Raw genomic sequence first — 14,869 nt, 5'->3', positions numbered from 1 at the left:
CCTGACTACAAATAGTGAGTCTGCAGTTCTTAGCAGTACGTAAGCATGCAGGCTTGTATTTATATATTCACACAAAATTTAAAACCACTCCTCCCTTTGTTACTTCTTTCACTCCACCTAAGGTCTTGACTAGTACCTCTCTTGAAAAGCTGTCTTTTAAGGCATCTTCCTGAGACCAAGATAAGCTCATGCTTCCAAATACGCTTATTAACAAAATATTATAATAATATGCATGATTTGGTAAACTAGGTTTCTATTTAGAGCTGGCACAGTCTTTCATTGGCGATCATTCTTCCTGAATTTTTCAATTTCCTTTCAAAGTTTTAAATAGCTGTATTGTACTATTGTGATCAATGTAAGAGAAAGATGTACCATTTCCACTATATGTTGCTGATAATGGTGTGGCTAATTTGATCTACTATTTTTACTTTCGTTGAAATTCATTTGGTTTATTGCCAGAGAACTATTTTTTATTATATTATTTTTACATGTGTTCATTTATTCCTAATATACATTTTGTTTTCCATTTTGAGAGTCAAACAAAAAGCCAATAATATAAGATATGAAATTTGTTGAGTGAAATATGAGTGAAAATGCTTTACTGAATTAAAACCAACAATTTCTATTTGAAAGGCCTACATCTCATTCAGCTACAATAAAACTTCTTGGTGAACAGAAGAATGAAAATTGAGAAAGTTAAATTAAGATAAAAACACAAAAAAGTAACAAAAAAGAGAGATGCAAAACTTTTAGGAAGTACATCAAATATGTGCTCCTATGTATGTATGTCTGTGTGTATATATTTGTGTGTGTATATATGTGTGTGTGTGTATAGGGAGTAGAGAGAAAGCTTTTTTGTATATCAGCATACTTTTAAATAAAGCTATTTTATCAAATATCTCACTTGTTAACTTGGAGCGTTTCTTTGGAAATTTTCTGTCTGTAAGCTATCACTATATACCTATAAAGAAGGTGGGAGGTTAAATAAAGAAGGTGGGAGGTTAAAGGGGCATTCTTCAGGTAAATAAATACAGTTGTATAACACAAACACATTTAGAAATTCAAGAGGAATGGTCAACAACTAATATATTAGTAATGGATAGTCACATTACCTTGACTATAATCAGATAGCAAAATACAGAATACATTTTTATGACACAGTAGAGATTCTGTTATTTGAAAATAATTAGTAATGGATGTAGGCCTTGAGGGTAATTGATTTAAAGATGGAATTTCATAGAAAATAGTAGGGAAAGAGTGTAATTTAAGCATCTTTCTTTTGAGAGGTGATACTAAAAATATAAAAAATACATAAATTTTATCTTATATCTAATAAAACTTAGGATAGAATAGTAACTATTCATTAATTCTTGGCAAAAACAATACTAACCACTTGTATTGAACTTAGAGTGTGACTGGTACTATTCTGCAGAATTTATTTCTATTAACTCACTTAACCCCCACAACTGGCCCTATGAGAAAAGTACTATAATTATTCACAGTTTACAGATGAGAAAGCAAGTACAGAGAGAACTCAAGCCATCTCATACCAGAGTCCATCATCTTAATCAGACTCTTCAATCAAGTGTTGATTTTTTTCACATTAAGAATTATGATTTTAAACAAAAACTATAAAAAAGCCAACTATGATGTTCTTCTCTTATGTTTGACATAGCAGTATTTCTCTCAAATGGTAGATATATATATATAAATCATTTCAAGGACATCATTTATTTTCTCAGAGATTCACTTGATGCTTTCATCTTCAAATCACCGTCTTTTAAAGCACCTAACACCTAATGTGTCAGCACCCTTGTCTTTGTTCTTTAATTTATCTATCTCTTCTGTATTCTCATGTGCCAGGGGCTTCGTGTGTGATTGAAACAGTTTCCACCATGATCCTCAGCCTCATCGTTTTCATCAACCTGATGAAATCCTTTATTTTTCTAAATAAGATTATTTTACATTGCAAATGTTTTAAATTGTATTTGTTTTATATTATCAGCTTTTTGAGCAATTATAAGAGATTGCACAGTGACAGATGCTAATGCTAAATAGGAAGCTTGTTTGAGCTGGATTAATTCTAAAAGTGGTTAATTCATTACTGAATATTCTTTCATACTGATGATGTTTGCTTATCTAAAAGCTACTCCTCATATTAGAATGATAACGTATAAGAGGAAATCAATAGCTTATTAGAATCAATCATGAAAGACCTAAATTATTAAGATGAATAAAAGAATAGGTTTTTAAATGTGATATTTTTTAAATTTTCAGATAGAGAATTAAATTCAAATATACTGTAACAGATATAGTGGTATAGAGACTGTTATGAAAATTTCTTAGTTAAAAAAATAATGCTGAGATTTAAGTAAGTTCAAGAGAATATATGGGGCATTCATATAGTAAACTTCATTAGAACAAAAGTGTCTAAAAAGGATGCCAAGGATCTCTAGTTTTATTATATATTACCTCTTCTAAAGGAATTCCAGTTTATTCCAACAACCTTGCTAATTGATTCTATGTGTCTTTAGGGATATGGCCACTTTTGTAACAGACATAATAGGATTATATGTCTTTGTGAATGGGAAATAGACAAATTGTATATCAAATGAATCTCTGACCAAGTTGAATCAAGTTCAGTTTTGGCTTCTGCCTCTAATGGCTTGGAGATGTATACATGAAAACCTGGTTACTTTATGTGAAAGCAAACAGCTGGCAAAGAAAAGCACCTAAAGGATAAAGATCAGCAGTACCATAAGCAGTCAGAGTGACTGCTCTCAAAATACCAGTGAGAGTAATTGGCCAGATACACAATAATCTTGGCTAGTAGAATTTTTCACCCTGGTTTTTGCTACATATGATCACTGCCTTTTCACGTAAGTATCCATTAGAGTTTTGAAATAGTGAAGTCTCTCCAAAAGCTAAGCCCTTGAATGTAATTGCCCAGATCTGTAAATTTACACCTTGTCCTTGGCAGTGGTACACACCTGCTAGTGCTGACCTGTCTATACCTAAAATAGACAATTTTTAGACCATTATCTATCAAAACACTTTGGGTATTGCAATGGAGCATGGAAATATCCACTTATTAGTAATCTCATTATGATTTTTGGTTTGTTTGTTTGCTGTTTTTAATCTTAATGCTTTTCTTTTCCCATTTCCAGGTCTCCCCATCTTAAACATTATATGCTTATCTGAGACTGTTTATATTTGGGTTCTATACACACTTGCTTATCTTGAACTCTTGGATCTTAAATCACAATTCAGGTATTCTTTTGCTACATTAGCCTATGCACTCAAATATTTAAATAACATGGAATAAATAAGGGAAACAATGAGGTTTAAGTTTACTCAGTTCAATTTTGGCTTCTGGCTCTAATGGATTGGATGACTCTGAATCATATAACCTCTTTAGTGCTATATTTCCCCCAAAATAAGATAGCCATATTGTTTATAATGAAAATGAGATAATTTGAGGGCAAAATTCAGATGCCAACACAAAATGGTATAAACAGGGCAAAGGGGGAAGCAAAGAGATCCACTTGAGAAGTAAATAGTAAAAAAATGATGTATCAAATTTACAAAATAGTGCAGACGAATTTCTGGTTCAAGGTTCAAGATTCCTCAATCCATAGTGAAAGAAAGATTAATTTAGAAAGAATCAACTTTTACTCAGAAACCTAAGTATATATACAGCAAATAGAATTAAATTCAAATTACTCTCTTCATATGGTATAACTGATAGGAAAAAGGGTAATGTCCTATTTTCAGTCACACATTTCAAGTAGTCTACAGTATCTATAAACTGTTTAAATAGCTGTATGTATTTTTTACATAAAATCCTCATGTATGTGACATCACTGAGAAAAGAATAACAAATCTATTATTGATCTTTCATTTTAAAGAATTTTCCTATTGTGAAGAACGTGGACAGGAAACAGTGTAGTGGTGGACTTGTGCCTAGGATGTGGATTTAGTCTGGTTGGGTTTGAATTCTGACTCTGCCATTAACTAGTGGAATGACAGAGCAAGGTACTTATTTTTTGTGCTAGTTTTCTCATCTGTAAGTGGTGATCATAATAGCACTTATTTCATATAGTTATTTTGAAGATAAAATGAGTTAATATATGTAAAGTACCTGTAGCAGTACTAGCACATGGTAAACACTCAATAAACGTTAGCTGTCATTATTATGACCACCATACCTCATTGTCTGGTTTGTTTTGTGAATTAGCTAATCATGGGCTATAAAGACACCACAGAGCTTATGTGTGTTAGAGTGAAGCACACTATACACAAGCATCTAGGCAATCTAAGCCAATCAAGTTTACCTTCTTGGATAAGGGAAAAAAATTCAGCTTATTTATTTCCCCTCCTTTTACCCAGGGAAATTGAAATTAGTTGCCACTGGGGAAAAAGTTTAGATAGGAGGAAAGGCCTTATCAAATCATTTTACTAGGAGATAGGATAGGTGAATTGGGTTCAAGTCAATGGAAAATTGTTAAGCTTGTTATAGCTGATTTATACAAAGCTCAGACATTTAAAAAATGAATATAATTCAACCCTCGTCCAGTTGTACTCAGGGTGAAAGGGGAACATGAAAGAGGAGGACAGATCAAAATGGAGATTCAAAGTAACGTGATTTGGTCTTTCAAAAACAGATTCATTGTAAGAATGCTAGATGGGACAGAACTGGAAAGGATGGATTCTACATGGTTAAGAATCATGATTAGTAAATTTAGTTTTTATCTCCAACCAATAAAAAAACATTAAATATTTTTGACATAAAGTATAACATAAAATAACATTAGTGTGAAAGATGAAAGTTGGATTGAAAAAGTCAGAAATTAAATTTAAAGTTGATGGCAGTTGCATTTGTGAAAGATGATGAGGGCCTGTGATGCTTCTCAGAAAACTGGATATACTTGCTTTTATTATTAATACAAATTAAATGTGTTGATTTACTTGGACATTATATTTTATCTTTCTGCTTCTTGGGATAATATTGTCTCCATACCTCTCTTTAATGGTGAATGGTCGTTACTCATGACAACCCTGTAGCTTTATCAGGTCCTGGCAAATATAATACCTTTATACCACTATTATATGTCTCAACCATCGGGATGGATGGGCACATGATTTGGACAAGGTCAATTGTAACTGACCCTCCTCCTTTACTACAGTAAGTGTTCAGGTATGGACCAATCAGATACCTTTCTTGGGATTTTTCTAATAGGAACAAGGAAGGGCTCTCATTCTTCTGTGATCCTGAAGTTACAACACTATAAACTTTTTCCTGAGACTGTATTTTCTACCGTCAATTCCCCACATGGAAAAAGCCAGGCTACAATTGAAGAGAATTATGCAAATACACAGAAAAAAGTCTAAATGGAAGATAGAGAGATCCTTGAAAAGGTTTTAATTCATGCTTATAATTAGCAATGAGAAATGTGTCACCTTGCATTTTCTAAGATTTGAATAGTCGAATAATTTCTGCTGTTATTTTTTAGAATCAGTTAGAGTTGGGTTTCTGTCAGTTACAATAACAAGAATGCTATTACAAATGGTACTGTACCAAATATGAAGAAGATGTGTTGATTTGCTCAAACCCTGTTATAAAAACAAATTGGTCTAAAGCTGTTCCTAAAAAAATGATGGCATTGGCAGTACTTGAAAATTTAATCACAAAACGACAAATGTGATCTTTCTCCTTAAAAAAGAATAAGTATACAAGTTGGAAATAGTGCTATAAATAGAAATTAAGCCCATACTAAAGAATGCATAGATTTATACTGAGTGTGTTTTTTTGACAAAACAAGTAAGAAAGCACTTCCCAATCTTAGGGGAACCAGTTTCTTCCATGGTATTTTCATGTGTTTCCTGAAAAATGAAGCATCTCGAACTTATTCCCATAAAAACAAAGCAGCAGCAAAGAACACTGGTATACTATTTATTATAACTAGGAACTTGCCACCACAAGGAAGTTTGAGCAAACTGCCATGGTGCTGTGTAGCTACTCAGAATTTTGGGGAATAGGCTGGGCTTTCATTTGGACTAGTACATGTTGCCTTTCAGGACAGGAAGCAAATGCTGCATTCCTTCAGTGCGTTCATCTAACACCAATTTGGCAATTTTCAATGCCATTTTGTTAAAGGGTCTACAATATGTAATTAAAATGATTATATAAGCACATTTAGAAAATATATATGTACAGGAGATATGTGTGTATATATATGTTTACACACATACACACATATATATAGCATCTTTAGGCATAAGTTAAGCTTGGTTGATTATCAATATTCTTTATTTTATTAATGGTTTGATAACATAAAATTGCCACAATTCAAGATAATCTTTTAGAAATATAAAAGATTTATAATTATGTTAAATCCCACCTTTCATAAAGACAATATTGATACTTTTGTTTATAAATCAGTATATTTTGCATGTTCAATGAATTCTTACCATCACAAGTTGGGAGTGGATGACTCCACCAGTGGTTTTTTTCACATAAAAGGGGCTCTTCATGGCTTAACCTATACCCTGGATCACAGCTAAATGAAACAGTAGATCCAATGGAGAAATCATGACCGTAGCGACGGCCATGTACAGGTATGCCAGGATCCAAGCAAGAATATGTGTTCACTGTAACACCTGGGAAACAATGGGAATAAAATAAAGAGTAAGCTTGATAGGATTGACATTTGCTGAAAATGATTCCTATTTCTTCAGACAATTGTGAGTGATGATTTTCACAAATAAGTATACTCAGAGCTTCATTTAAAAGAAAACACAATTTATTTAACACATATGTTGTGTCATTTCCTACCAGTAAAGATCAAATTCAGGTGATTTAGTTATATAAGAACGTGATGAACATGTATAATTATCTATCAAACTTTGTGTTGTTATAAATTTACATATATACATATATATGTACACAATAATAATCATAGCAGTAATTAGTATTTCTGGAACTTATTATGTTCTAGACACAGTTCTAAGTATTATAACAAAAATTTCCTCATTCAATCACCAAAAGAATAAAGAGAAGCATTTTGCAATATATGAAAATATGAACACCAAAATCTTTCCAAGTAAAACAGAATAGTACAAGTTCTCTGTTGTCTACCTGTTGGTGTTTTCAATAGTCTGTAGGGTACTTTGGTATTTTCTGATTATAAACTTCTTTGCAATTTATAATCTGTAGCTGAGATCATACCATGACAATGTTTTTTCTTTAATAAGACATGGTTTCTCAACCTTGGCACTATTAGTGTTTTGAACTAGATAATTCTTTGTTGTGGGGTGTCTTGTACCGTGGAGTATGTTTAGAAATATCCTTGGCCTCAACCTGCTAGATGCCAGTAGCAGTTCTCAATTCATGATAATCAAAAATGCCCCTAGTTGAGAATCACTGGTATAAAGCATAAAAAATTATGATCTTATTCTTCTCAATGGGAAATTTAAGCACTGGACAATTACTGTTTCTATATTCCAAAAATACAGTAATTAGCATTTTCAAAATTATATAATTACCTTAATCACATAAGAAAATATTTATTGGTATTAGCTACCAAATTTAAAAATGAAGCTAAACAAAAAGTACAAAATAGAAGTTTAATTTTAAAGAGGTAAATTGTATATCTTAAGTATATTTATTAATCATATTCATTTCATTTAAATGCTTTTTTAAAATAAGAAACTAAAACATAACAGAGCCAATTTTATCTTTAACACAATTATTTTTATCTGTTAGCTTTCTCTTTTCAGTGTGACCACTGTTTTTTTAGGCACCCAACACATTGTAAATCTCATTCATCTTTGAATCCTTCTTTTTTTCCTCCACAAAATATGTCGGAAATCTATGCTTACTGAAAAGCATAATGTCATTTATTATTTCCCTTACTCTATCCAAAGATTTAAGTCTATGAAACAAACAATAATGTCTGGCATGTTTTCAATATCTTTCATGTCCAATCTATTCTACACAAAATTTTGGACATATATATCCCTAAAATATGTTATTTCATTGTTTTTATACCCTATTGCTATTGGGACCATATTCAAAGTCATTGCCCTGAAATTCAAGATTCCCAGATTAGACTCTACTTTATTAATTTCCATTATCTCCCAATGGTCATTCTTCATCAATCAGGTAAGCATCTTCACTGGTTTTATGATTTCTTTCTTCTCCAGGAATACCTTCAGTTGTCCCCCTAATGTATCTAATCTCAGTCTTTAACAGAAAAGTTTAGATCCCTTTGCCCTCAAGTCTTTATCTTCCTCTAATGCTCTGGCTCACATATAACTATTCTTTACTTAAAACTCTAATGTTGCAGTAAAATCTTTTTAAATCAGGTGAATAGGGGTTAAAGAAGTCTTTACAATATAAATTATGGTAAAATTTTGGTAAATTTAATTATTCAAAAATGATTTTGATGGTTTGAGATTTCTAGAGTAAAGGTCAGTGAATAGTACAGGGTTAATAATTCCATTTGTCTGGACACAGAGTGGAATAATAGACATTGGAGACATGCAAGGATGAGAGGGTGGGAGTTTGGGAGGGAAGTGAAAGGTGAAAAATTACTTAATGGATACAATGTACATTATTTGGGTGATGGCTACACTATAAGCCCACACTTCATTCACAACCATGCACTATATTCACGTAATAAAACTGCACTTGCACCTCCAAAATTATAAAAACAAAATAAAATTTAAAAAAATTTCTTTTATCCTTCTTGGCTTTCCAACTGATGATTGAAACAAGATGATGCATTTCTTTTATGTCTCCCACTGAGCTGTGTAGGTCTAGGAGTCACAAAATAAGTCTAAAAAAATATTTCACAATTGATTAACCAGCAAATCATTCAACATATAATCAAGGCAATGGAAACATTGAAAAAATGAGAAATATCATGATGGACAGATATCAGTGTAATTTATTATCAAACAGTCATTATTAAAAATTACAATGTAATTGGAAGTTAAGTAGTTTTAGAAGATTCTTAAGCTTTGGCAACAAATAATTTTCAGAAGTTCATGTTTGCATTATATCAAATTGCATTAACATTTTCTCATTTCTTTTATTGTTTTATAGAATTTTTTAAGATAAAATCTTAAAATCAATTTTCTACTTATTTATGTAATAAACATATTTGAACATTTTACATTTTGGTTTCTCTTAGCTCTTCCCCCAAATATATATTAATTATAGATATAACAACTTATTTAAATTGTATATCACTTTTGATGTCTACCATTTTCCATAATTAGAAAAAAGCACTATATCTATACTTGCATATGAAAATATGCATTTAGAGATGGATATATTTGTCTATACATTTGTTCTGTATCTATAACTTTAAAGTTTCATATAATATTTAGATATTCAGGCAGACTTCATTATATTTGTATTTTAAGCAATAAACCGTAATAACTAGAAGTGACTTTTCCTGGGGAAAAAACTATACTGAAACAAAAAATGATTATGTTCCTAAAGTCTGCTCTGTGTTGTTGCTATTATTGTTTATATATTTTGAAAACTATAAATAATCTTATTTTATTGATACAGTTTTTGAAACCCCCCTTGAAAGGCAGTCTTACTAATAAACTATTTAAGAGAAATAAATAAACTATCTAACAAAAAGAAAAAGGAAAAAACTCACAGCACAGTAATTGGCCCTTTTAATCACAATGCTACTGCCCCTTTGTTAAATTAACCACCTGGGGCTCAACTTGTTGTCTTTAAGATTAACCAAAATTGTTTTATTTGATAGTTTGTTTAACAGCCTTGAAGTGTTCCCAAGCAGACAGCAAGGGTGAGAAGCTTCCCAGCTCCAGCGCACCAGATCAGATTTCAAGTATCCTGATAAGGCAGCCTCACAGAGAAGAGGAAAAAAAGCGGGGGAGAGGGAACAGATGCAGCGGCTTCACAGCAGTTTTTCTTCTATCAGTCTGCCACAATAATTTTTTTTTTCTTTACCCCCATAAAAGTTCAGGCCCTTTGGGCTTGGGACCTACACGGTGGTACGTCTCCCATCTTTCTTTCTTTGTGCTGAGCCCTTCTCCCCACCTAATTTGGGAAGTAAAATAAACTTTCTTTCTTTAAAATTATTCTAATCTTTGTGATGAGAATTCTTTCTCATTCCACTCAGTGAGACCCTACCCTAACACCCCTGTTTTGAGAGGAGATAGAGTGAGGCAAAAAATGCCTTGGGAAAAGGAATACAGTGGAAACCTGGAGTACAAGCAGTGGCAGCATTGCAAGAAATCTTTCCCATAATGTTTTGCTCCACTGGGGAATTCAAATTCTTTTCTCTTGAAAAATAAAAAATACAACTTCACCAAATGCCAAATATGCTTTTAAAGATTTAATTAGTGATCTACTGATTTTGCGGTTTGTGAATGGTTTACTTAAAAAAGATAATTTGGTTAATATTAACCTCTGGTGGTTAAAAAAAGTGAAAAAGATAGTTTGGTTACTTTCAGCTTGGGAAACTTATTAAGAAAGTGACACACGAAGTTTTTTTGTTTGTTTGTTTCTTCATAAGAAAGGATTTATGATGTTGGAGATTATTTCACAATAGTAAATAAACCACAAGACTAATACAATACAAATGAGATAAAGTGTTTTATTTAGACTAATTTAAATAGAAAGTTACTGCCTCTTGCCAGACTTAACAAAATCAATATCAGGTGTATCTCTAATCAACCTCAACATTTCTCATATCTCAGCCTCCATTTTGCTTTTTAAGGAACTAGCCCTTGATAATAACATGGACTATGTCACCAAGGATCTATAAGTGACAACTTGTTGACTGAACGTATGCATTTGAGCTGAACTTCTGATTTTTATTCCAAATTTGTTTAACTTTTATAAGAAAAATATGAGGGCTATCATTTATTGAGAACTTACGGGGTGTTAACTATTATGCTGACATTTTGCATGTATAGTTTAATTTAATCCTTAAAATAATCCTGTTTCTAATAAAGACCACATATCTTGGGTAGAGTGGGATTGAATGTGACTTACTGGGCATAGGATACAGCAGTGGACTAAAAGAATAGGTGTCTGTATACTGATATCAGTTAGTTGCTAGTAAGAATTAGTTTTAAAATAGATTTTTTTAAAATAAATACTCTGACTCAGCTTGAACAAATACATGTTAAACTAAAGATCTCAATTAAGTTCATTTGAATTCTGAAGTATGTGTGGATTCTCTTGTTGCACTTTACAATAATGCTTAGGAAATATATTTCCATGTGATAAAGTTCGAAATAATGGGAAGTTAATATAGTTGAACGATACTGTAGATAAGAAGATTAAAAAAGGAAAATCAATAAGTATATATTGATCATGATTTTAAAAACCCACGAGTCCATTGACCCTATCAACTGAAGAGAGATGCCTAACAGCTAATTAAAGCTATAAATTTCAAATGCAGAAATTTTTTCTTGAGGGAGAAGGGGTCATAAGAGACTTGAATATAAAAAGAAATAACATCTGCACTTGAAACAAAGATATCTTGTAGTAACCCTCTTCAGTGTGCCATTAAATCCATTTACCAAAACAATATTTCATGCAAAGGTATATGGTAATATATTTCATGATGAAAACGTGTGCATATGTGAATCTGTATATTTTTCACATACACATATCATATGCAATAAACTACACATGTATAAATATGCAAAATGTTTATAAAGAGACTTGTTTCTATGTAAACATCAGCGTCAAAATATTTTTAAATAAGTATTTTAAACTTTAAAAAAAACTATAAGATTTTAACAGGCATTATTATAAATGAATTCCAACATTCTGAATTATAGCTTGTTTTAATAGTCTCTGACTAGTTATGTTAATTATATTTGAATATATGTGTATATATTTTACTTTTCAAATTAATATAATTTCAATCTTTTATACAAAATACTAAAATCAAATATTTTAAATGAAAGTTGTGTGCAATTAGTGTGAGTAAAATATAAAAGAATAATTGAATTTGTGAAGTAAATGCTAAAAGAATATGACATTGTTCATATATAGACTGACATGTATTGTCTATTGTTTGCCTTTTAGAACTACAGAAATATGATTATTACATGAACTCATTTTTAAAAAAATATTTCATGCTTCTGATATTTCTCTGGTATTTTCTCTCATAATGATATGAGATAGATATTGTTGAAAAATATATTGCAGAATTTACTATTGTACACACCTTGTAAACCATTAGCATTCTTATAGATCAAAGAAAGCTTTGATTTATAATAAATAAATAAAGCTACTACTCTTAATAATGCAGTGATAGTACCAAATGTAGGGCAAACAGAACAGGACAGTAAAAAAAATTCTGTCATTACTTACTTTCATAATGAATCTTGAAACCATTATTGGAACGGCTGTTGTCTGTTGTAAATAGAAGGTATATAAAATTACTGCTACTAAATAGAAATTGGGGCACTTGTGTGCCATTGTAAGATCCAAGCAAGGGTGACAGAAGATTTGGCCCATCATGAACTTCCAGAACATCATAATTCAATTCAGTCTGAAATCTAAGATTAAGAGACACACGTGAAAATATATTCATTAGAGTTACACTATATAGGAAAATAATGCTTTAGATGGTTATTTTTAAATTACTATTTAAAATTTTTACTATTTTTATATTATAATTTTCTTTAGCTTACCGAATATCTAAGATATCATTTAAGACTTCCTCACTTGTGAATACCAAAGGTACAAGCTCTTATTCCTATGGAAAATTATCATTACAAAGGTATAAATGTATATTTGTTGTTCATGAGATTTCTTTAAAATGGTATGGATTATCCTCAGTAACTAAAAGGTCTGTTCATGAACTAAGCATATTTTTCGAGTCACTTTTTGTTCCTTTTCTCATTTCTATGGAAAACTATGTAATTTATATTTATTTTCAATCTGATAATCAGATTCTCATCTTAACAGTATATACATTTCAAATCTGACAACTACTTTTATAATTTTTTATTCAAGTATTTTTATTGATACATAATATAATATTTATACATTTTTGAGAAATCTATTTGTCCATTTTAAATTTTGTGTAGTTTTTATTTGAAAACAAAAGTTCTAATTACAAGTAGATAATAACTAATGATGATGTATTTGATGTTTACTAAATGCTTGAATCTTTGCCAAATACTTTACCTACAGCATAGATCATATTATTATACTCAGTTTGTAGGCAAGGAAACTGAGGTCTTCAGTACATAATAGCACTTTCTTAAATGATAGATAGAAGTAGGCCTGAAAATCAAGTCACTCTGACCCTAACCACTATGCTATGCTGGCTGATTTTATCATTAGATTTTTGGTGGTTGTGCTTGTTTTTCAATTTTTTTAATCATACAGTTATTTTATAAACTGCAATCAACACAGAGCTACTTTTAACATATGGAACATATATATTAATAAATAGCATTTTGTATTCTTTTCTTGCACTTCAATGTTATACCACATTCTGAATCTAGATCAGAGATCTTAGCTTTGGAAAAACCTTTACATGGACTCATGGAATACTAAGAATTTTATTCCCTTGCCATGATAATCCTTCAGCCCAGGATTTTTTTTTTCCTTACTTTCACCAAGGTTTTCCTACTCATCTTTCAGTTTCAGCTTAAATACAACAACAGGAAGATCTCATAGTGTAGGTCAGTTCCTCTATTCTATTGCCACAATTTACTGTGTCTTTTTTTTTGTTTGTTTTTTGAGACAGAGTCTCCCTCTGTTGCTCGGATTAGAGTGCCATGGCATCAGCCTAGCTCACAGTAACCTCAAACTCCTGGGCTTAAGCAATCCTTCTGCCTCAGCCTCCCCAAATAGCTAGGACTACAGGCATGTGCCACCATGCCAGGCTAATTTATATATAAAAATATGTATTTTTAGCTGTCCAGATAATTTCTTTCTATTTTTAGTAGAAATGGGGTCTCGCTCTTGCTCAGGCTGGTCTCGAACTCCTGACCTCGAGCAATCCACCTGCCTCGGCCTCCCAGAGTGCTAGGATTACAGGCTTGAGCCACTGTGCCAGCCTACTGTGTCTTTTGTAACACTAATCACAGTAGTGGTTGCTTTTTTGACACTGCCTTCCTTAAGAGTTTATAAGCTCCATGAGGTTCAGCAGTGTCTGTTTTTGTCAGTGCTTTGCATATAGTAGACACTCAAAAATAAATATTCATTGTATAAATGAAAGAATGAACATATTTTAAAAACAAAAATATCTTTCTTTTCTCTGGGGTAGTTTCCAAATTTACAAAAAAATGTTCAATATAATTGGATACTTCAGTATTAACCATGTATTTTCACCCATTTAAAATGCATTTCCCAATACATTTTCAGTAGTTTATTTCTCTAGTTATCTCCAGTTCAATTTAAAAAAATAATTTTCAATTTGAAATGTCCACCAATTTTCAGAGAATCACTTTTATGACAATGATTCTTTGATATCTACCAATCTTTTCCAGTATATGATACAAGATTAAACTATATTATTTCTCAAAACAATAAAAACAAAGCAAATAAAACTCAGACTCGGTCAAACAAATGCCCAGAACTAATTGAACGGATAAAAGAAAAGTTAGAAACTCTATTGCATTATATCATATCAATCTCTGATATGATCATGAACATGGGTATATGAGTAGTCAAAATTAAGTATATAATTTAATACTATATAAGAAGTACAATTGAAATATTCTTTAATTCGTACCATTGCTACATTTTGTTAGCAATAAACTTAGTAAAATATATGAATTTTAAAAGTGTATCTTCTAATTTTGTGACTTGGAATACGTTGTTTCTGTCTAAAAAATGCTTTCA

The 14,869-nt window shown here is 31.3% G+C and overlaps 1 protein-coding gene across 3 annotated transcripts in view; it reads right to left on the bottom strand.

Moving 5' to 3' along the window:
* The window catches only part of CSMD3 (CUB and Sushi multiple domains 3), a 1,082,068-nt gene that overhangs the window by 354,747 nt on the left and 712,452 nt on the right, over positions 1-14,869 (bottom strand). For all 3 annotated transcript variants that reach the window (XM_045561854.1, XM_045561855.1, XM_045561856.1), the window contains 2 exons: positions 12,380-12,567; positions 6,472-6,660 (listed from right to left, as the gene is read on the bottom strand). In XM_045561854.1, the coding sequence (XP_045417810.1) occupies positions 6,472-6,660; positions 12,380-12,567 (377 nt within the window). The remainder of the gene's footprint in view (positions 1-6,471; positions 6,661-12,379; positions 12,568-14,869) is intronic.

The sequence above is a fragment of the Lemur catta genome, chromosome 9 (assembly GCF_020740605.2).
Source record: "Lemur catta isolate mLemCat1 chromosome 9, mLemCat1.pri, whole genome shotgun sequence".
Classification (NCBI taxonomy): Eukaryota; Metazoa; Chordata; class Mammalia; order Primates; family Lemuridae; genus Lemur; species Lemur catta.
This window is presented reverse-complemented; position numbering and strand designations above follow the sequence as displayed.